At 42.4% G+C, this 23,710-nt stretch overlaps 1 protein-coding gene across 5 annotated transcripts in view; it reads left to right on the top strand.

Annotated features, from left to right (window-relative positions):
* The window catches only part of farp2 (FERM, RhoGEF and pleckstrin domain protein 2), a 188,895-nt gene that overhangs the window by 156,823 nt on the left and 8,362 nt on the right, over positions 1-23,710 (top strand). For 3 of the 5 annotated variants that reach the window (XR_013579581.1, XM_078563522.1, XM_078563523.1), the window contains exons 22-24: positions 4,643-4,761; positions 5,505-5,704; positions 17,039-17,146. Coding sequence is in view for 4 of the 5 variants with exons in the window: in XM_078563522.1 (XP_078419648.1) it covers positions 4,643-4,761; positions 5,505-5,704; positions 17,039-17,146 (427 nt within the window). In the remaining variant the exon portion in view is untranslated. The remainder of the gene's footprint in view (positions 1-4,642; positions 4,762-5,504; positions 5,705-17,038; positions 17,147-23,710) is intronic. The other 2 variants (XM_078563521.1, XM_078563524.1) reach the window with 1 other exon arrangement.

Here is a 23,710-nt window from a genome sequence, read left to right on the forward strand (position 1 = left end):
TTAGCTCGGAAGTGTAAGATGTGGAATCAATTTGGGTAGAGATAAGAAATAGAAAAGGTAAGGGGTCATCTGCCGAAGTAATTAATAAGCCCTCTAAAAGTAGCTAAACTGTAGGACAGAGTATATAGGAAGAAATAAATGGGGTGTGTAAGAAGGAAACTGCAATAATCATGGATGTCTTTAATCTACATGTAGACTGTGCAAATCAGATTGCAACGGTAGCCTGGAAAATGAGTTCACAGAGTATATTCAGGATAATTGCTTAGAGCAGTATGTTTTAGCACCAACCAGGGAGCAGGCTATTCTAGACCTGGTAATGCACAATGAGACAGGATTAATCAATAGCCTCATGGTAAAGGAGCCTGTAGGTGACAGTGATCATAACGTGATAGAATTTCACATTCAGTTTGAAGGTGAAAAGTGTGGGTCTAAGACTAGTGTTTTAAACCTAAATAAAGGTAATTATAAGGGTATGAAGGAAGAGTTGGCTAAACTGAACTGGAAAACTAGATTGAAAGGTAAGACAATAGAGATACAATGGCAGACTTTTAAGGAGATAGTTAATAACTCTCAACAAAGATTTATCCCAGTGAGAAAGAAAGACTCTTTGAGAAGAATGTATCATTGGTGGCTAAATAAGGAAGTTAAGGATTGTATCAAATTGAAAGAAACACTTATAATTTGGTGAAGATTAGTGGCACGTCAGAAAATTGTGCAGATTTTAAGAACCAGCAAAGAGTGACTTTAAAAAAAGAAAGAGTATGAGAGAAAGCCAGCTAGCAATATAAAAACAGCTAGCAAGAGTTTCTACAAGTAGTTAAAAGGCAAAGAGTAACTAAAGTGAGTGTTTGTCCTGAATATGGGGAATTAATAATGGAAAACAAGGAAATGGCGGAAGCATTGAACATGTATTTTGTGTCTGCCTTCACAGTAGAATACTTAAAAGCTGCTGAAAGATATTTGAAAATCAAGAGGAGAAAGGGAGGGAGGAACTTAAAAACAATCAACATCACCAGGGAAAAGATGCTGGGAAAACTATTAGACCTAAAGGCTGACAAGTCCCCAGGACCAGATGGTCTGCATTCTGCAGTCTTAAAAGAAGAGGCTGTAAAGATAGTAGAGGCATTGGTTATAATCTTCCAAAATTCCTTAGAGTCTGGAATGGTCCCAGCAGATTGGAAAATAGCAAATATAGCACTTTTATTCAAGAAAGGAGGGAGACAGAAACAGGAAAATATAGGCCAGTTAATCTAATATCCGCCATAGAGAAAGTGCTGGAATCCATTATTAAGGAGGTTATAGCAGGATACTTAGAAAATCACAATGTGATCAGGCAGAAGCAACACAGGTTTTGAGAAAGGGAAATAGTTCTTAATTTCTTAATTTATTAGAGTTCTTTGAGGAAGTTACAAGCAAAATGGATAAGGGAGAAATCTGTAGGTGTGGTGCATTTGGATTTCTGAAAGGCATTTGATAAAGTGCCACATCAAAGGTCACTACACAAAATAAGAGCTCATGGCGTAGGGATAACTTATTAGCATGGATAAAGCACTGGTTAGCTAACAGGAAGCAGAGAGTTGGGATAAATGAGTAATTTTTGGATTGGCAAGCTGTAACTAGTGGAATGCCACAGGGATCAGTGCTAGGGCCTCAACTGCTTACAATCTATATCAGTGTCTTGGATGAAGAGACTGAATGTATGGTAGCTAAACTTGCTGATGACATCAAGAAAGGTAGGAAAGTAAGTTGTCAAGAGGAGATAAAGAGTCTACAAAGGGAGATAGGTTAAATAAGGGGGCAAAAATTTGACAGAGTATAATGTGGGAAATGTGAACTTGTCCACTTTGGCAGAAAGAACAGAAAAGCAGTATACTATTTAAATGGAGAGAGACTGCAGAACTTAGTGGCATGGAGGAGGGATCTGGGTGTCCTGGTAGGTGAATCAAAAAAGTACGCATGAACAGCAAATGATTAGGAAGGCAAATGGAATATTGTATTTATTGCAAAGGGAATGGAATATAAAAGTAGGGAATTTTTACTGCAGCTGTACAGCACTTTGGTGAGACTTCATCTGGAATACTGTGTACAGGTTTAGCCTCCTTATTTGAAAAAGGATATAATTGTAATAGAAACAGTCCAGAGAAAGTTCACTTGACTTATTCCTGGGATGAAGGACTTATGAAGAAAGGTTGAACAGATTGAATCTTTACCCATTGATGTTTAGAAGAATGAGAAGTGATCTTATTGAAATATATAAGATTTTCAGGGGATTTGATAGGGTGGATACCAGGAGGATGTTCCCTCCAGTAGGGGAGACTAGAACTAAGGGACACAGTTTAAAAATAAGAGGTCTCCCTTTTAATACAGAGATGAGAATTATTTTCTCTCAAAGGGTCATTAGTCTGTGGAATTCCCTTCCTCAGAAAACAGTGGAGGTTGGGTCTTTGAAGTTATTCAAGGTTGAGTTAGATAGATTTTTGATAGAGAAGGGAAGGGCTATGGGGGCAGCCAGGAAAGTGAGTTGAGACCACAACCAGATCAGCAATGACCTTATTGAGTGACAGAGCAGGCTCAAAGGGCTGAATGGCCTATTCCTGCTCCTATATTCCTGTTATGATTATCGGGGTTTGGAACACTTTTAAGTTGCTGTATTTTTGATGGTTACTTTCTTCAACTGCTTCTCAAAGGAGAACAATGGATCAGGATTGGCGATGAAGAATGGTGGTGAATCCATTGCATCACTCTAAACATAAACAAAAGGGATTGTGCCATGGCACATCATAAAATATGGATGAGGTCTGATTGCAAAGTATTGATTATGGGATGGACATGGTGTAATGACTTCTGCTACATTCTCAACGGATGTACAAGAGTGACCACAGATCTTTTTCTGGTTACTGATGGGATTGAAGTTATCCAGAAGTTCCCTTCCTGAAGCAATAAACTAAGTGTTGGAATGACTCTAGTATCTTTTTTTGATGGTACTCAAGGGCAGATTAGTGACCCTGACCATCCCAACTCAGGAAGTGTTCACTGGTATAGGCCTGTGCCACATTTGTAGTATAGATGTGTGTGATAACATAGATGCATGTGGATTTAAGTATACTCAGGTCAGGGTATGTCTGTGTGTTTTGCTGTGTACACACGTTTGTGTGTGTGTGTGTGTGTGTGTGTGTATATACAAATGTTTCAGTGCGTGTTTGTGATCCTGTGCTTTGCTTATTTCATGATTATGATGTGTACAGATAACTATTTTAGTGATCTTGTGGGTGTGAACGTAAAAATGTGACTATGTACATGAATGTCTATGCGTGTATCTGCAATTATGATCACATTTATTTAACAGTGTACAAGTATGTGTTCACTATTTATTCAGCTCATGCAGCCACCTATAACTAGAACCACTAGATCAAAAGTGACCCATTCAGTTGCAAACTCTTTTGGTGTGTTAAAGGGTTGCAGTTCACACAATGCATGATGCATTGACTTGAGTGGCAGTATTATGAATGTGCGTTCCTAGCACAGAGCTCCACCCAGTTGGAGTTCATATCAGGAATGCAGTTGATTTAGCCACAATATTTCTGTCCATTTAAAATGAATAGATGGCAAATTGTAGGAAACACAAACTCATACTCTCAATGTGTGCTCCTGATGGGTGACGCTAAGTGCTGGGAGTGCAAATTCATGATGTTACTCCTTTAATTCTCATATGACAGAGGGGAACATGTTGGGTCAGAAAAATCAGAACACCGAGGTGGCCGCCACACTTTAGGAAAGATGTGAAGGTTCTTGAGCGGGTGCAGAGATTTACCAGAATGGTTCCAGGGATGAGGAATTTTAGCTGCAAGGTTAGGTTGGAGAAGCTGGGATTGTTCTTGTTGGAGCAAAGAGTGATTTGATAGAGGTGTACAGGATTCGAACAGGTTTAGATAAGGTAGACAAGGAAAAGCTGTTCCCATTGGCTGATAGTATGAGGACTAGGGGACCCAGATATGAGGTTTTATGCAAGAGATACAGGCAGGAAGTGAGGAAGAACTTCTTTACGTAACAAGCAGTAGGAACTTTGAACTTGCTGCCTATGAGGGTGGTGGAAGCAGAGACATTGTGATTTCAAAAGGAAATTAGATGGCCATTTGAGGGAAATAAACTTGCAGGGCCACAGGGATGGAGCAGGGCAATGGTACTACAGAGAGCTAGCATGGATTCGATGGGCCGAATGGTCTCTTCTATGCCGCATTGACTTTATTTATGACAATGGCAAGTTCTGATCTCAGCCATGTTTTCAAGGTGCGGGGTAGGTGGGTGCTGGGTAATGAGCAGATGCTGGGAGCTGCTCAATGGACAGTGGAGGGAAGTTATCAGCCCAAACATTGCATCCCATTGCCAATTCCTAACAGTTAGCTACATGGTGCAATTGGCAGAAGTACAGGCATCTTCTCAGCCCTAGATGTTTGATGCAAAGAGATCAGAAGTGGAAGAGGAATGAACAAAAATGAGACTCGGTAACTGGAATTCCTTTAATTATAATCTATAATGCACACCAAAGTAATGGCTGCTCAAAGTTCGAAGTCACTGCAGCTTTTGGTAGTAGATCCTTGTACTTATATCTCACCCATTTCTATTGACCTTCTATCTATCTTAGCTCCCGAGTAGAGATGGGGAAATGGATAGAGGACTTGAACATGGCCATTGAGGTGGTGAAGAAGTCAAATGAGAAGAGAGAGACAACTCTGGAAAGCAACATCTGTGATCGATCAAACAGTAAGTCGCATTTTAAAAATAACTACTGTATTCTCAGTATACCATCAATGGAGGGTGAGGGAAGTGAGGAACTTGTGTTTAATTCTATTCATAAACTAATCATATCAGATATATTTCACTGGGAAGAGAATCACATCCACTAGACGATGCATCCTGAGGCCATGTACTCCCTCAGTTCTTTATTGTCCCTCTGATATGTATCTGGGCCTTCTCCTCAGTTATTGGAAAAAGAGAATAAGGCACAATATGTTGACTTGTTTATGTTTAATTGGAAGGTAGAATAAGTTCTGTAGCTCCACCTTCAAACATGTAATTGCAGTGTCCAGCTGAATGATACAACTCCTACATATCCTGCACTACCAAATTGTGTCTTTTCAGTGACAGTAAAGGTGCCTAGTAGAAGTCAAGGTCCCAATGGATTTTCCAATGGGAGGTAAAGATCCAAACATCCAGTTCTGAATCATATTGTAGAAGTGAAGTACATATCTCCCCCAATAAATTTTCCAACAGGACCAAGAACCCAATTCTTCCAACGGACTGTTGAAAGGACCTGTTCCTGCCAATGGAATGCCCAATTTGATTGTTTTTAATTAATATTTAATCTAGCCTAAAGATCTTTTGGTTTTGGGGAGTAGTTACAATTCCTGACTTGCCAATAGCCACTGTTTGATTTTAATTATTATAACAGATAATAACTTAACAGCATTCTCCTGTGTTTTTTTAAAATCCTGATACTACTACAGCTATTCCTCTTTATGCATTTATCCTGATGTTCCCAGGATCTTCAGACGAAGTGTCACTGGAGCAGGAATCTGAAGACGACACTCACTCCTCCCACAGCTCGTTGGACAAGCAGACCCATCACCGTGCCAATACCACAATGCACGTGTGCTGGCATCGCAACACGAGTGTCTCCATGTTGGACCACAGTGTTGCAGTGGAGGTACCCAGCAGGGCACTCTCACCACCACCTAAACCTCAGGATAACCCAGTGCAACACACAATGTGTACAGACTACATGTACTCATCCTACCTGTTAAAGTTATATCAACATTTAATTCTCTTTGCCAGCTACTGCCTTGGGCTTTTCTAAACTAAATTGACAAATCAAAAAGAAATTGTTTTTTTTATTGAAAACTGGAATGGTTTTGTTTAATTATTCCGTTGTGCAGCCTCTTAAGTGGGAAGTACAGGATAATCTGAGTTGTGAAGTGGTCCTTCATATTGGCTGACAGGGCTCCAATCCTATGGCCTGTTGATTTTGCTTTCAGTTTTGTGCATTCAAATGCATTCTTCATCTCTACAGGGAGAGATATTCCCTGGTGCCATTGGTCACAGACACAGTGTATAGAGCACCCACTTCAGCCTTGTGGCCCGGTTGAGAATTGGCAAGGCTTACGGACAGGAGACCTAGCATTTAAAGGTCGGGTGGAGTTGCAGCCTATACTTATGACTTGATCTCAGGAACTTAATGCTGTGCCACTGACAAAAAAAGACTTGCATTTATATAACGCCTTTCATGACCACTGGGACGTCTCAAAGCAGCTTACAGCCAATGAAGTACTTTTGACCTGTAGCCACCGTTGTAATTTAAAAAAACGCAGCAGCCAATGTATGCATAGCAAGCTCCCACAAACAGAAATGTGGTAATAACCAGATAATATATTTTTTTGTGATGTTGATTGAGGGATAACTATTGGCCAGGGCACTGGGGATAACTCCCTGGCTTTTCTTTGGAATAGTGTCATGGAATCTTTTATGTTTACCTGGGAGGGCAGACAGGATCTGAAAGATGGCACCTCCGGCTGTGTAGCACTTCTTCGGTACAGTACTGCAATGGAGTGTCAGCCTTGATTTTTGTGCTAAGCGTTCTGGAGTGAGACTTGAACCCAGAACCTTGTGACTCAGAGACAACTGAACCACAGCTGTCACTATGACACTAAATCAACAGGATTGAAGAACTGGCCAGTGTGAATAATGTACAAAAGTATTGTGCCCCAGGAAATTGCTTATTTGGAGCCAACTTGCTCTAAACAGGGAGAGAGGTTAGGGTTTAACAATCCTTAGCCTGTTCTTTGGCCCGGATCGTACTACAGTTTGTTCTACTTTGGGTAGTTGTCTGCCCATTAGTGCATGTGTGGGGCAGGACAGGGCTGCAGGAGGTTTAAACATTCCAATTCACTCTCCCCAACTTTTTATTTCAGATCACACTTGTGGTTCTGGTCAACCAGATTGAGGAACAAAATTTAAGTTCCTAAATCAGAAAGGTTTCCAACAGGTTGGTGCATCGTGTATTCTTTCTGGAACACCTTTAATTTCCATGTTTGATCATGGCATTCAGGCCCAGCCCAGAGCAAAAATTGAAGGCTTTGATTTATTTTGCAATATTCTCAGACTATCTTCTACTTCCCTAGTTTATTTCAGGTTGTTGGAATTTGCACTCATTGTGTACACTATTATTCTAAAACTGATTGCTGATATATGAAGCCTGGGTTATCTCATGGCCTGGAAGCACACTACATTTGCCCTATCACTTATTTCTCATTCCTCTTCCATTCGAACAGGCCCCTGCAGCAAATTCTTTACACTGCTTCATTTTCTTTCAGCCCACCCACGTTCTGTGTCCTTTTGACAATGAAAATCATCTTTTGTTTCTCATACAGCAAGTTCCTGCTTCCTCATTTCTGTGTTACGACTGGGTCTCCTCGCCTGTGCATTCTTAAAGGTGGCCTGTTAATATCCATGTGTCAGGGATGTCACAATATGAGTTGGTCGATTAAGGATTTTAGTAAGCCATTGATTTGAGTGTCTTAGAATCCCACCAACTATATAAAAGGTTTCTGCTGTGACTGTCTTCACCCAGACATTGCACACTACCAGTGCACAGTCATTTACTAAGTGCTAGAATACACACTTGCAGCTCCTCTTGGATCTTTTTGCAGCCAATGTAACAACAGAGGGCCAAATGGCTATTCCTAATAGCTCTGAAAAAGAGTCATACGGACTCGAAATGTTAACTCTGTTTCTCTCTCCACAGATGCTGCCAGACCTGCTGAGTTTTTCCAGCATTTTCTGTTTTTATTTGTACCTTGAGGAGGACCTCACGACATAGCCCCATTTCCCCAGTAGCAGGCCTACCAAGCAAAAGCAGTCACTATCTAGAGACTCAGACTCCTTAAGCAATTTATTAGAAAAATATGAGTCACCTGTGGGACAGATGTAAAGGCATTCTAAACTTTCCTCTACCATATAAAGCTGCCGAGCTTGTGAGGAGATAATGCTCATTTTCTTAAAGTAGTGGCTAGTGCTACAAGTGGGCTACATTACGAATGCCAGAGTGTTAGTATGTTGGATAATCTGGAAGCCAAGAGGCTGGGTGAGGGAAAAATGGAAAGGTCAAAAACGGTAAGAAGTGGGTCAAATGTATACAAGCCCAAAGACCTTTAGTCATCCCAAGTACACAATATAATATAGTATAACATAACATCCCCAGCTTAGGTCAACAACTTATTATGAAATACTGTAAATTAACTAGCTTGATTATTGTGACTGGGGCATGATTGACAATTTTATTATAACTAGAGCCTGATCTATTATATCTGGCAGCTGTTCACTCTTGAGAATCTCACTATTGGGGTCCCTTTAAGAAATATTTGCTCCATTTCTTTCTTTGACTATTTTTGGTATTAGAACCATCCAGAGACTCTGGATTAAAAGGGTCACGCAGGCCGACTGTTGCTGACCTGATGCCACCCAGTGAAGATTAGCATCACCTGTGTATGTTAATCCATCTCCTTGCATGGTACATGTGGTACCAGTGTGCTATAGTCCCTGCAGAACAGGAAGGCCCTAGGTGCTGTCCCCACTTAGTGCTGTATGAGCTGATTCAGACAGGTGTCACCAGTACTGGTCTTACTCCTGAATGAGGGAGGGATGAAACCAGCCTGGGCCTCTCTTTCTGGTTGTTATCTGGTGAGTCCTGATCGAAAGTGTATATATATGAAACAGGGTCAGGCTTAATTGCAGTGGCCCCACAGTTGAGCAGCTTGCTGATTCTTAGAGAAGAATAGTCACTTGGGCTGGAAGATGGCCTCTGCGCATGGAGCTATGACCCAGAAGATTTGGCACCTTCAGGAGAGGAGGGAAGAATGTTAAAGTGGGGAAAATAATTAACCACTTTGGATAGAACAAAAGGAAAGGGGGTTGACATTAATCATCAATATTGACAGTAATCAGTATTCTGTGTGGCTAATGCTGGAATGGGGTCTCTTCATACTCGTAAAATGAGAATCACTGTTGTAGTTTTGTCCATAGAACTGGCCATTTTGTGACATCTCAGTTACTAACATATATAAAGTACTTTCTAACTGACCTTATTTTACTCACTGCTGTCCTGTTTCTGCCTTTCTTACTTGTTATTCCCATCTCCACACTCGCTTACTCATGGACCTGCTTAGTTTTCTGTTCCTCTACTGCCTCACCGGAGCTTCCTCTGCACTACCTTCTGGGCCAGGGCCAGCGGCCTAACACCATCACCCATGTGTGCTGGTACCGGAACCAGAGCCTTTCGCTGACTGATTACCTTCGCATGTTTGAGGTAAACCTGTTAATCAGTTGCCATTGTGAACTGTGCTTGTAAGTGAATCAGAAGAGACTGAAACTTCCCGGTGTATGTTGGACATAGGCCCTCTTTTTAATTACTGAAGCTGCACAAACCAGGGAAATGTCAGGTCCAATTCATGTTGTCATATCTGACCTCAACCAGAGCAACAGTTGCTATACCACAATTGACTTCAGTACTCTGCAAGCAGGGAGAGGGAAGACTCTACCTAGCCTCCATTCTCTGATTTCTACCTAGTAGCTGCTATTGGAAAGGGTGTGGCCATTGGCCATGGATGAGGTTGGTGTTGGATATGATTTCCCCCAGCATCCAACAGTCTACTGATACTGTCTGTGCTGAATAGTGAAGTTTTCTGGCAGACGTTCAACTCTAACCACAATCAGAAAGCATCATCAGGAAAACAGAAAAATAGAGAAAAGACGTACTAGAAATATTTCAATATGAAGCTGTACTTAGAGATTAGATGTCTCTCTTTTTCTCTCTCTCTCTTTCTCCAGGTTTTTGATGTAGAATTTATAGCACTGAAACAGGCCATTCAGCTGAGCTGCTCTCTGCCAATGTTTTCGCTCCATATGAGCCTCCTCCCACTTTACCTCATCGAACACTATCCACTTGTCCTTCCATTCTTGTCCCCCTTCCTTATCTAGCTTCCCCTTAAGTACATTTATTCTCGTCACCTCAACCTCAATGTGGTGCCAAATTCTACAATCTCACTGCTCTGAGTTTTCTCTTTGAGTTTTTAATGGGATGATTTCTGGTAACTGAGTGCAATGTTAAACAATCCAATTTGCAGTTATAATCACTGAGGGTCTCAATCCATTAATAATAGAATCTTTACTACTGAATATTCATTCAACAGTTGCCCAGTAGTTGGTTGAGTTGAATTTTTCTTTCTTTCTAGCCCTGTTGACAAATTGCCCGTTGTTAATTTGAGTAAACTTGCCTTACTCTGCAGCACAAAACTGGTTGTTCTTGGCCCCTAGCTGCTCTTTAAAACATTAATTATCTTGTGTCCCATCCTATTTCACTTTGAGTGAGCAGTGCTGTTGTACTCTGTAACTTAACTTCTTTTCAGGTTCATCTAAATGCACCGGTCACTGGCAGAACCATGGTACTGTTCCTGCTGCCATTGTGCCATGACCTGATGTTAACCTGCACTATTGAACAGGCAAGTGAATCACCTACAGAAAGGCAGTGGGACCCTCCTTTGTCCTTGGGATCTGATCTGCAGTGATGACTTCCACCCAGCAGGCCAGACCTGCTCGGAGGGGGATTGTGGGCAAGAGGAGGCCCTGTAATGTAATTTTAGATTTCCTTGTGGACCTATGAGAAGCCTGAGGTCACCCTTGACTTGAGCTTCCTCCAGTCGAGCCCATTGCCCCTTCACCACTTAAGTGACTGCCTCATGCAGCCAATTTCCCATTCCTGTTCACGTTTACCAGCTGGATTCGGGTGGATCACAGAAAAAAATTATTCAAGTGAGGCTTGGCCATTAAGATTGAAACAATCTTGTTGCGATAACAACAGTTTACATTTATATAGCACCTTTAATGTAGAAAAATGTCCCAAGGGCCTTTGCAGAGGCAGAAGGAAAAGTTTGGATGTCGAGTCAAAGCAGGAGATATTGGGTGAGGCAGCGTGTAGACAGAGAGGAGGCGTGGTCAGTGGATGGATTCTTGGATGACCCTGCAGGTGATGGTGCAGGGGTGGGAAGAGAAACCATTGGCAGAAGTCCTTGAGCTACAAACAAGAGCAGTCCTATCCAGTTGGACAGTGGAGGAGAGGTTTCAGTGGAGGATAGTTTGGTCAGCTGCGTCAAAGGCAATAGAGAGGCCAAAGAGGGATAATGCGCCATGGGCACAGCCACAGAGAATCGTGCTGACTTTGCTTACGGCCATGCTGTGGAAGGGGCAGAAATCTGATTGGAGTGATTTAAGCAATGAGTTATGTGACAGAGAAGCGCAGTTCTAGGTGGCATTATTTGAGTGGAAATGGTAGGTAGAGATGAGACAGTAGTTTGAATGGGAAGAGTCTGCTTTTATGAAGATGGAATGATGAAGGTGGTTTTGAAGTGGGAGAGAACAATGATCTAGAAGTGAGAACCATTAACAGTACCAGCTAGCTTGGGACTAGGGAGGAAAGCTGGGTATTCAGCAGTTTAGCGTGAATGAGTTTGAGAGAGCAGGAATTGGCCTGTGAATGAGATGAGCTAGGGGAGGGAATGGGAAAGCAAGTAGGAGATTATGAGGGAGAATGAGGATGTGGGAATCTTGGCTTTTTGGACAAGGAAATGGGTGGAAAGTAGCAGCTGAGGCAGCTTAACCAATGCTGTGGTCCATAACTTCATCATACTTCTTGTTAGAGGTGAGGCTGAAGAGGGCAGGGAAGAGGTTATAAGGAGACAGTTCATAATTAGCATAGAAGCTTGGGTTTATCATTGCTCTCCAAGATGAAGCAATAACAACTAGTTTTGGCAGAGGCAGGTGAAGCCTCTTCGATTCTCGATATAGTCCAGCCAGATTTGGTGATGGCCACTGAGCCAGTTATGTTCCAGTTATGATCAAATATTTATTTGGGCAACACTTGCTGAACAATCCTGAGTGTGTTAAGAATTACACTGACAACCAATTTAAGATTATCAGTCAGGCTCGCAATGTAGCTCACTTATGACTGACTGAAGCTACATGTATTCATACGCAGGTCCCTGTCCTCTTCAAGCAGAAAGAGCATGTCCAGACATTGTGTCTTTTTGAAGAATACAATAGCTCCCTGGTGCATTGGTTAAGGTGTTGCCATGGAGAAACAGAGCTGACTTACCAACCAATCAGCACCCTTTTCTCATGCATGATTTCTCATGCAATATAAATTTTTGCATCCTTTGAAATTTGGCATTCTTGCATCTGTCCTGATGAGTGCAAGGACAAAAAGCTTTGCCAGCATGTCTTTTTTCAGCAATATTTATTTCATGAACTTGAGAAGGTGAGGATAAGAACTCTTGTTCTGTGGGAATGACTGGGATAGGAGATATTGAAGTCATAATGGGCACAAGGGCATCGAAGGTGGATATGATGGAGTGATTGAGTAAACTGACAGTTGTAGATATTTCATAGCCAGTGGATGGCCAAAGACTAAGCAGTTGGACGTTTCACAGTGCAGCTGTAAGTGAGTTGGGGTTTCTCTGGAGTGGACAAAGAAAGGAATGGTGTGGGAAGTTGATAGGGATGTATATGTGGTGAGGGGTACAAGGATGTGGTTGGAAATGGCCTTGCCATTGGTTGACATCACAGTAGAGAGACAAAGAATTTCCATGGATTTTGAGTTTGCATGGAGGATGGAGGGATGTACAGAGGACAGGGGAGCAGTGGATTGAGAGGAGAGAGGACATGGGGAACTATGATGAAGATTGAAATTAACAAGAATGAGGAGTCACTCATTGTGTAGGCTGAGGGAGGATATGACCGCAGGAGGGCATGTCAGGAGCATCACCAGGCATACCTAAAAATGAGGTGTCAACTTGATGAAGCTATAACACAGGACTACTTGCATTCCAAACAGCATAAGCAGCAAGTGATAGAGCTAAGCGATCTCACAACCAACAGATCAGATTTAAGCTCTGCAGTCCTGCCACATCCATTCATGAGTGGTGGTGGACAATTAAACAACTCACTGGAAGAGGAGGCTCACAAATATCCCCATCCTCAATGAAGGAGGAGCCCAGCACATCAGTACAAAAGATAAGGCTGAAGCATTCGCAACAATCCTCAGCCAGAAATGCCGAGTTGGTGATCAATCTCGGCCTCCTCCAGAGGTCCCCAGCATCACAGATGCCAGTCTTCAACCAATTCAATTCACTCCACGTCATATTAAGAAACGGCTAAAGGCACTCGATACTGCAAAGGCTATAGGCCCTGACAATATTCCAGCAATTGTACTGAAGACTTGTGCTCCAGAACTTGCCCTAACCAAGCTGTTCCAGTACAGCTACAACACTGGCATCTACTCGGCTATGTGGAAAATTGCCCATGTGTGCCCTGTACACAAAAAGCAGAACAAACCCAACCCGTCCAATTACCGCCCATCAGTCTATTCTCGATCATCAGTAAAGTAATGGAAGGGGTCGTCAACATTGCTATCAAGTGGCATTTGCTTAGCAATAACCTGCTCACTGACGCCCAGTTTGGGTTCCGCCAGGGCGACTCAGCGCCTGACCTCATTACAGCCTTGGTTCAAACATGGACAAAAGAGCTGAACTCACGAGATGAGGTGAGAGTGACTGCCCTTGACATCAAGGCAGCATTTGACTGAGTGTGGCATCAAAGAGCCCTAGCAAAATTGGAGTCACTGGGAATCAGGGGAAAACTCTCCGCTGGTTTGAGCCATACCTAGCATAAGGGAAGATGGTTGTAGTTGTTGGAAGCCTGTCACCTCAGCTCCAGGATATCACTACAGGAGTTCCTCAGGGTAGTGTCCTAGGCCCAACCATCTTCAGATGCTTCATCATGACCTTCCTTCCATCATAAGGTTAGATGTGGGGATGTTCGCTGATGATTGCACAATGTTCAGCACCATTTGCGACTCCTCAGATACTGAAGCAGTCCATGTCCAAATGCAGCAAGACCTGGACAATATCCAGGCTTGTGCTGACAAGGGGCAAGTAACATTCGTGCCATACATCTGTCAGGCAGTGACCATTTCCAGCAAGAGAGGATCCAACCATCGCCCCTTGATGTTCAATGGCATTACCTTCACTGAATCCCCCACAATCAACATCCTGGGGGTTACCATTGACCAGAAATTGAACTGGACCAGCCATATAAATACTGTGGCTACAAGAGCAGGTCAGAGGCCAGGAATCGTGTGACGAGTAACTCAGCTCCTGACTCCAGAGCCTGCCCACCATCTACAAGGCACAAGTTAGGAGTGTGATGGAATACTCCCCACTTGCCTGGATGAGTGCAGCTCCCACAACACTCAAGAAGCTTGACACTGTCCAGGACAAAGCAGCCCATTTGATTGGCACCACACCCACAAACATTCACTCCCTCCACCGCTGCCGCACAGTAGCAGCAGTGTGTACCATCTACAAGATGCACTGCAGGAATTCACCAAGGCTCCTTCTACAGCACCTTCCAAACCCATGACCACTACCATCTAGAAGGACAAAGGCAGCAGATAGATGGGATCACCACCACCTGGAAGTTCCCCTTCAAGTCACTCACCATCCTGAGTTGGAAATATATCACCTTTCCTTCACTGTTGCTGGGTCAAAATCCTGGAACTCCCTCCCTAACAGCACTGTGGGTGTACCTACACCACATGGACTGCGGCGGTTCAAGAAGGCAGCTCACCACCACCTTTTCAAGGACTAGGCATGGGCAGTTAATGCTGGCCCAGCCAGCGAAGCCCACATCCCAGGAATGAATAAAAAAAAAACTCTGGACGAAGCTTGGGAATTGGTATTCAATGAGAATTATAAAGAAAATGACAGAGGCGTGGAAGAAGGTGAGGTCTCAAAGGAGGAAGAGGACCAGGGAGGGAGGCCAAGCACCGATTCTGTTATAAAAGCTACCCCTCCAGTTTGGGCTGGGCAGATGGTGAACAATACAACCAGGAGGGGAGGCTTCAGTAAGAGGCAAGGTGTCACCACGGCTGAGTCAAGTTTCAATCAAATCCACACAATAATCCACTTCCTTTCATTAATTTACAGGCTGAGCATTGCTGATAAGGTAGATTTGTTGCCGATCCCGAATTGCTCTTGAGAAGGTGGTGGTCAGCCACTTCTTGAACCACTGAATTCACCACGTGGTATCGATACTGCCATAGTGCTGTTAGATGGGGTGTTATAGGATTTTGACCCAGTGACCATGAAGGTGCAGCGATACATTTCCAAGTCTGGATGGTTTGTGACTTGGAGGGACTTGGTGGTGTTCCCATCTAACTGCTGCCCTTGTCCTCCTTAATGGTAGAGGTCAAGGGTTTGGAAGGTGCTGTCGAAGGAGGCTAGGTGATTTACTGCAGTGCATCTTGTGGATGGTACATTCTGCAACCATGGTGCGCCGGTGATGCAGATATGAATCTTAAAGGTGATGGATGGTGTGCAGTTCAAGCGGGCTGCTTTGTCCCAGATGGTGTTGAGATTTTTGAGTGTTGTTGGAGCTGCTTGGTCTCTCAGGAAATCAGTAGATATGGGGAATGGGCAGAGAAGTGGAGTTGAAACCCAAGATCAGCTATGACCGTATCAAATGGTGGAGCAAGGTTGCCATATGGTCTACTGCTCCGATTTCTTGTGTTTTTGTGTACTCATCCAGGCAAGTGGAGGGTAATCTATCACACTCCTGACTTGTGCTTTGTAGATGGTGGACAGGCTTTGGGGAGTCAGAAAGTGAGTTATTCTCCACAGAATTCCTAGCCTCTGACCTGCTCTTGTAACCACAGTATTTATATGTCTGGTCCAGTTCAGTTTATGAACCCCAGGATGTTGGTGATTGGACATTCCGTGATGGTCTACACTTGAGGCACGTATATGTTACTTGCCATTTATCAGCCCAAGCCTGAATATTCTACAGGTCTGAGGCATGTGGGCATGGACTGCTTCTGCTTCATCTTGCAGTGGTGTTCGTCGGGCTGCGATGATTGCGCCTCAACAACAACAACCATCTTCTTTTGAGCTAAGTATGACTCCAGCTGGTAATGAGATTTTCCCCCTGATTCCCATGGCCTTCAATTTTACAAGGACTGCTTGATGCCACACTTGATCAAATGCTGCCTTGATATCAAGACCAGTCACTCTTACCTCACTTCTAGAATTCAGCTCTTACGTCCGTGTTTGGACCAAGGCTGCAATGAGGTTTAGAGCCAAGTGGTCCTGTTAGAACCCAACCAGCGCATCGGTGAGCAGGTTATTAGTGAGTAAATACCGCTTGATAACACTGTCAGCAGCACCAGTAATTTCTGTCTGTAAAGTAAAGATTTTCTGTCGTGTATCTTTGATGGAGGTCTTGTGATGCAGTGGTAGCATCCCTACCTCTGGGCCAAAAACTCTGGGTTCAAGTCCCACTTCAGGACTTGATGGCCATAGAAGTGCATTCATAACGTGGCTAAAAAGGTTGACAGCCTGTAAGTCCTTCCAACACCTGATGGCAGCTGGTAAGAGTGGGAGAGTTTCCTGGTCAGCCATACTACAGAAGGCAATGGCAAACCGCAGCAGTACTTTGCCAAACATAATTGTGGACCAATCCAATCGGAATCCATGGTCACCAATGCCCTCTTAGGGCATGGTACCTGAAGGAGGAGGAGTAGCTATGATAGAAACAGGAATGCACAGGCTCAGAGGAGACCGAAGGACTTGGCTGGTCCCAAAAGTGGAAAACTACTTTTCATCTCTTAGCTATCCGTTCCTGCCTTGAATTTTCTGATACTATCTGCTTCCACTACCATTTTATGTGGTTTATTCCATTTTATTGAACATTTTCTAAATTGATGCCTTTTAAATTGATTACAGCCATAGAACTTAGATAATTGAGAGAAGAGAGAGGAAGAGCACTGTGTTGGGATGGTTTCTGCAGTTCAACATTTTAGGAATACATGGCTTTAATAAAATAGTTGTTTACGTTCATGCACAAAATATGATGCTGACCCTAGGCACTTTTGTTGCAGAACCAGCTCTCGGGTTACCTGCTGAGGAAGTTCAAGAACAGCAATGGGTGGCAAAAACTTTGGGTTGTCTTCACCAACTTCTGCCTCTTCTTCTACAAGACCCACCAGGTACAATTCCAGATTGGTAACATCTGGGTGTTTCCTTGGCAAAGGTGTGCTTTAACCTGAATAATCTTGTAGCTTTATATGCATTACTGTAATCAGGATAATAATGTATCATTGAATCTGAAATTGAAATCTTGATTGTTACACAACTGGAGATCACTCTCCCAGAATAACATGAATATGTGTAACGCACATGGAGGTGATCAAAATGCTGTGATATTTCCGAGGAACTTCCCTTAGACTTGGGCTCCTGAGCATCAGTAAGAGACACTGGATGGAAGTACATGTGGACTACTACAGAAACAGTCTCAACAGTGATGATACCCATGGTTAAATAATGTGCCAACACTCACTGTGCCCACTTAGGTTGAGAGTGGTCACTTAGAAAAGCTTTACAGTTGCACTCTTGGGAAACAAACCAACGTGAATCATCATTCACCTTCATGATAAGATGGGAAAAGAGAGAAAACTAGAGGGAGAATAAAGAGAAATACAAATGCTTTTTTGACATTGGCAGTGCAAGTTCTAAAAGACACTGTGGAAATTGTGTTTTAATTGCAGTGAAATGTTCCAGATCACAGTTATCAGAGGATTAGCAGCATTAGAACTGTCAGTTTGACTCTTAAGATTTCTGTCAGTAGATCTAAAATGTTTGGATACAAAATCAAGTTCAGAAAGTGAATTGCTACTGAAAGCGGTTATGCTTTGATTATACTGTTTATTAATATTTAAACTAAGTGAACAGTTGGTCAAAATAGTGGAATACTAGATTGAAGAAGTTGTGAGTTATGGAGAAAAATAGAAAACTCTTGGACTTTTTAGCTTTTATGGAAAGAGGTGGAGGGGTGACTGAGATGTGTCCTTTGAGAGATGTATTAATAAACTATAGAAAAATGAATCCCAGGCAGTTACCATAGTACTCTAACCTAAGAAGCACAGCTTCAAGTTGTGAAGGGCAATCTAGAAATGATGTCAGGCACTTTGTCTTCACAAAGAGTGTAGCATTGGAAAGGATTTCTGCCTAGAGTAGTTAAGGCAAAATCTAATTTTCAAAAACAGCTGGATGTTGTCATGTATGTTATTTTTTGATGGATAACCATAGATCAACTGAATGACCGCCATCCTTGATGTCTATTTATTCGATTTCGGGTTGATGTGCACAGATGAAATTTCACCTTTACTCCTATAGGGCACCCAGTTTAATAGAATGCTGTGGCACACTGGATTTTCAGTTGTATTAATGTAATGTTATATACAAGGAATCAAAAGCAATGTTTGTGGTTCATCAAGGCAGCAGAAGTCTTTTGAATACCCAGGTTACAATCAGATCAGCCATGATCTCATTGAATGGCGGAGCAGGCTCGAGGGGCTGAGTGATTTACTCCTGCTCCTAATTCGTATGTTCATATGTATGTACTTTTTCTCATATTGTAACACAAAAGCCAATTCCAGTATGCAAGCTTGAGCCTCCATGAACTGACCCAGTACTTTGTGTGTGAAGTGCAGGATAGTTTGCCTGAGGCAAACATTATCCTGTTTATGGAACAGGCTCAAGGAGTGGATTGGCCTTTACCTGTTCGTATTAGTTTTAGGACTATACTGGGATTTCCACCAGGCTGTCCTGTAATTTCAAGAGATGGTTAATATTAAGAAAGGTAGGAGAAAGAAATTAAGAAATTATAGGCCTATTAATATCACATCCATTGTGGGAAGGTTACTAGAATCTGGTGTTGAGGACAGAGTGATTGAACATTTAGATAAATATGAATTGATCAGAGAAAACCAGCATGAATTTGTAATTTCTAATGAACCTAGTTGAATTTTTACCTCTGCCTCATAAGCACATGCTTTGTCTGCCTTGTGTTACTAGACACAGGAAAGCCGCTAAGGCTAAAGGTGGGTAGAGGTAATGTTTTTGCCCCTGTTTGTTTCTTTGTCGGTAAACAATATGCCCCAAAAACTGATGGACAATTTCAATGAGACTTGGTAAACTAGGATCTGGTCCAAAGAAGAGTTGATTAGTTTTTGGCCAAGATATGTGTCTGGATTCTGAAGTTTTTTAAAAGGTCCACTTACATTGGAAGATAGGGCAAATTGATTTTTTTTAAAGAATATGGTTGATTGCTTTAGAATGTTGTGGATTATTTCAGCTGCTGTGGTGGAATTTGTCACAGCTGTCAAAATGTGAGCAGAGTTTTCAGAACAGGTTGTTGGATGTGAATTGGCCGGAAGCCTCCTCAGAAAGATGGAAGCTCTTATTAAAATATTTCTTTTTTGAGCTTTGTGGTTACAGAGCATCAATACCGTTGAGTTACATAGTGTGGTGGAGGTATGTGCACTATTGAGTCCCTTGTTCACTTGTTTGAGAATGTAACTAATGTGGTAGATAAGTGTTTATAGATGTTAATTACATGGACTTCCAGAAGGCATTCAACAAGGTTTCACATAGGAGACTGTTAACAAAATTTGAATTGGAGGGAAACTATTGAAATGGGAAGGGAACTGGAGACAGAATGGAGTCAAATTGATGTGACTGTTGGTGTCTCTAAAGCACCGGTACTTGGCCTTAGCTCTTCACTATTTATTAATGAGTTTGATGAAGGAATGCAGAACCATGTATCTAGGTTTGCTGATGACAGATGTTAGGTGGCACAGTAAACAGTGTACATAGGAACAGAAAGTTGCAAAGGCACATTGATAAATGAGTGAGTGGGCAAGCACAATGGGCTGAATGGCCTCTGTTTCTGCCATATGATTCTGTGATGGATGAGTGCTGAACAAGGAGGAAAAGCCTTAAAATTAGAGTTGCCCCATTTACGAGTAATGTTGAGAAGCACTTCTTCACACAAAGGTTAGAGAGATCTCAATTTCTCCCCCACAAAACTGTTGAAGCTGGGGGTCAATTGAAAATCTTCAAAACTGAGATTGGTAGACTTCTTTCAGATAATGATATTAAGAGGGGAACCAAGAGGGTTAGATAGAATTTAAGATGCAGATCAGCCACTATCTAATTGAATGGAGAAGCAAGCTCAAAGGGCTAAATGGCGTACTCCTGGTCTACGTTCCACCACTTTCTTAACTGAATCAACCAGATTGATTCACAGATAGTCATTTAAAGATGCAAGCAATAATGGCAAGTTATTGAAATAAGTCCACATAACCCAACAGCTTTGAACTACTATAGTTGGTAGAAGAGTTAACAAGATAAATGATCAGTTACATAAGAATGTAAGAACGTAAGAACTAGGAGCAGCATGAGGCAATCCAGCCCCTCGAGCCTGCCCCGCCATTCAATACGATCATGGCTGATCTCATTTCGGCCTCAACTCCAGTTTCCCACCCTTTCCCCATAACCTTTTAAACCGTAACTAATTAAAAGTCTGTGTATCTCCTCCTTAAGTTTAACCCCGGCATGCACTGCGCTCTGAGGTAGTGAATTCCACAAATTCACGACTCTTTGAGAAAAGTAATTCCTCCTCATCTCTGATTTAAATCTACCACCCCTTAGCCTAAAACTATGGCCTCTCATTCTAGAATGCCCCAGAAGGGGAAACATCCACTCCACGTCCACTTTTTCTAGCCCCTTTAGCATCTTATATACCTCAATTAGCTCTCCTCTCATCCTTCTAAACTCTAGAGAGTATAGGCCTAAACTGCTCAATCTCTCCTCATAAGACAAGCCTTGCATCTTTGGAATCAATCTAGTGAACCTCCTCTGAACCGCCTCGAATGCAACTACATCCTTCCTCAAGTAAGGAGTCCAAAACTGTGCACAGTACACCAGGTGCGGTCTCAACTGTGCCTTATACAGTTGCAACAACACTTCCCTATTTTTATATTCTATTCCTTTAGCAATAAATGCCAAAATTCCATTTGCCTTCCTTATTACCTGCTGTACCTGCATACTAGCTTTCAACGATTCATGCACGAGGACACCCAGATCCCTCTGCACTAAAGCATTCTGAAGTTTCTCTCCATTTAAATAATAAGTCGCCTCTTTATTCTTCCGACCAAAATAGATAACCTCATACTTATCCACGTTAAACTCCATCTGCCAAATTTTGGCCCATTCTCCTAACCTGTCCATGTCCATTTGTAAATTTCTTATTTCTTCATTGCAACTTACTTTCCCACCTATTTTGGTGTCATCTGCAAAGTTAACTACAGTACCTTCTATCCCTGAATCCAAGTCATTAATATAGATTGTAAATAGTTGGGGCCCACGGACCGAACTCTGTGGCACCCCACTAGTTACAGCTGCCATCCAGAAGAAGACCCATTTATCCCGACTCTCTGCTTTCTGTTGGTTAGCCAATCCTCTATCCAATCTAATATATCACCCCTAAGTCCGTGTGATCTTAGCTTGTGTATTAATCTTTTGTGCGGCTCCTTATCAAGGGCCTTCTGGAAGTCCAGATATACTACATCTACAGGATCCCCATTATCCACTTTGCTTGTCACATCTTCAGAGAACTCTAGCAAATTAGTCAAACACGATTTACTCTTCATAAAACCATGCTGACTCTGATGGATTGCATTTTGACTTTCCAAATGCCCCATTACTACTTCCTTAATAATAGATTCCAACAATTTCCCAACGACAGACGTTAAACTAACTGGTCTGTACTTTCCTTCTTTCTGCCTTCCCCCTTTTTGGATAAGGGCGTTATATTAGCATTTTTCCAATCCACTGAATTCTTTCCAGAATCCAGGGAATTTTGGAATATTAAAGCCAATGCATCCACTATCTCCGCTGCCACTTTCTTTAAGACCTTGTGATGTAGGCCATCAGGCCCTGGGGACTTGTCACCCTTTAATCCTAATAGTTTGCTCGGTACTTTTTCTCTAGTGATGGTGATTGTTCTAAGTTCCTCCTTCTCTATACCCACTGCACTACCTGTTACTATTGGGGTGGTACTAGTGTCCTCCACTGTGAAAACTGAGGCAAAATATAGATTAAGCGTCTCTGCCATTTCTGCATTCCCCACTATTAACTCCCCAGTCTTATCTTCCAAGGGACCAACATTCACTTTAGCTACTCTTTTCCTTTTATATACTTGTAGAAGCTTTTGCTATTAGTTTTTACATTTTGCACTAGTTTTCTTTCATAATTTTCCTTTGCTCTTTTTATTATTTTTTTAGTCTCTCTTTGTTGATCTTTAAAAGTTTCCCAATCTTCCAGCCTGCCACTGACCTTTGCAATTTGGTATTCCTTAGTTTTTGCCTTTATGTTATCTTTAACTTCCTTGCTTAGCCATCTTTCTTTCTCTTTGGAATATATTTTACTTGGGAGGAATTGAATATTTCCTTAGACATCTGCCACTGTTCATCAACTGTCCTACCTTGTAGTCTTCCTGCCCAGTCCACTAGGGTCAAATCTGCCCTCATGCCTATGTAGTTACCTTTGTTTAATTCCAGAACACTAGCGTGGGACTCAAGTTTCTCGCTCTCAAACTGAACTTGAAATTCTAGTATGCTATAATCACTCTTCTCTAGAGGATCCTTTACTATGAGATCATTAATTAATCCCATCTCATTACACAAAACCAAATCCAGAATAGCCTGTTCCCTGGTTGGTTCCACAACATATTGCTCCAAGAAACAATCTCTAATACACTCTATGAACTCTCCCTCGAGGCTACCCTTGCCAATTTGATTAGTCCAGTCTATATGCATATTAAAATCACCCTTAAAAACAAAAAACTACTGCGGATGCTGGAAATCCAAAACAAAAACAGAATTACCTGGAAAAACTCAGCAGGTCTGGCAGCATCGGTGGAGAAGAGAAGAATCGACGTTTCGAGTCCTCACGACCCTTCAACAGAACTGAGTATAGTTAGGAGAGGGGTGAAATATAAGCTGGTTTAAGGTGGGCAGGGGGAGAGAGAAGTTGAGGGGGGAGGGGGTGGTTGGTTGTAGGGACAAGCAAGCAGTGATAGGAGCAGATAATCAAAAGATGTCACAGACAAAAGGATCAAAGAGGTGTTGAAGGTGGTGATATTATCTAAGAAAATGTGCTAATTAAGAATGGATGGCAGGACACTCAAGGTACAGCTCTAGTGGAGGTGGGGTGGAAAGACTGACAAGGTATTAGTTGTAGATTTTAAAATAATGGAAACAGGTGGGAAAAGAAGAATCTATATAAATTATTGAAAAAAACAAAAGGGATGGGCAAGAAATGGGGTGGGGATGGGGGGAGGGAGTTTAAGATCTAAAGTTGTTGAATTCAATATTCAGCCCGGAAGGCTGTAAAGTGCCTAGTCGGAAGATGAGGTGCTGTTCCTCCAGTTTGCGTTGGGCTTCACTGGAACAATGCAGCAAGCCAAGGACAGACAAGTGGGCAACAGAGCAAGGTGGAGTGTTAAAATGGCAAGCGACAGGGAGGTTTGGGTCTTTCTTGCGGACAGACCGCAGGTGTTCTGCAAAGCGGTCGCCCAGTTTGCGTTTGGTCTCTCCAACGTAGAGGAGACCGCATTGGGAGCAACGAATGCAGTAGACTAAGTTAGGGGAAATGCAAGTGAAATGCTGCTTCACTTGAAAGGAGCGTTTGGGCCCTTGGAAGGTGAG

The sequence above is a fragment of the Cetorhinus maximus genome, chromosome 19, assembly GCF_964194155.1.
Source record: "Cetorhinus maximus chromosome 19, sCetMax3.hap1.1, whole genome shotgun sequence".
In the NCBI taxonomy this organism is placed as follows: Eukaryota; Metazoa; Chordata; class Chondrichthyes; order Lamniformes; family Cetorhinidae; genus Cetorhinus; species Cetorhinus maximus.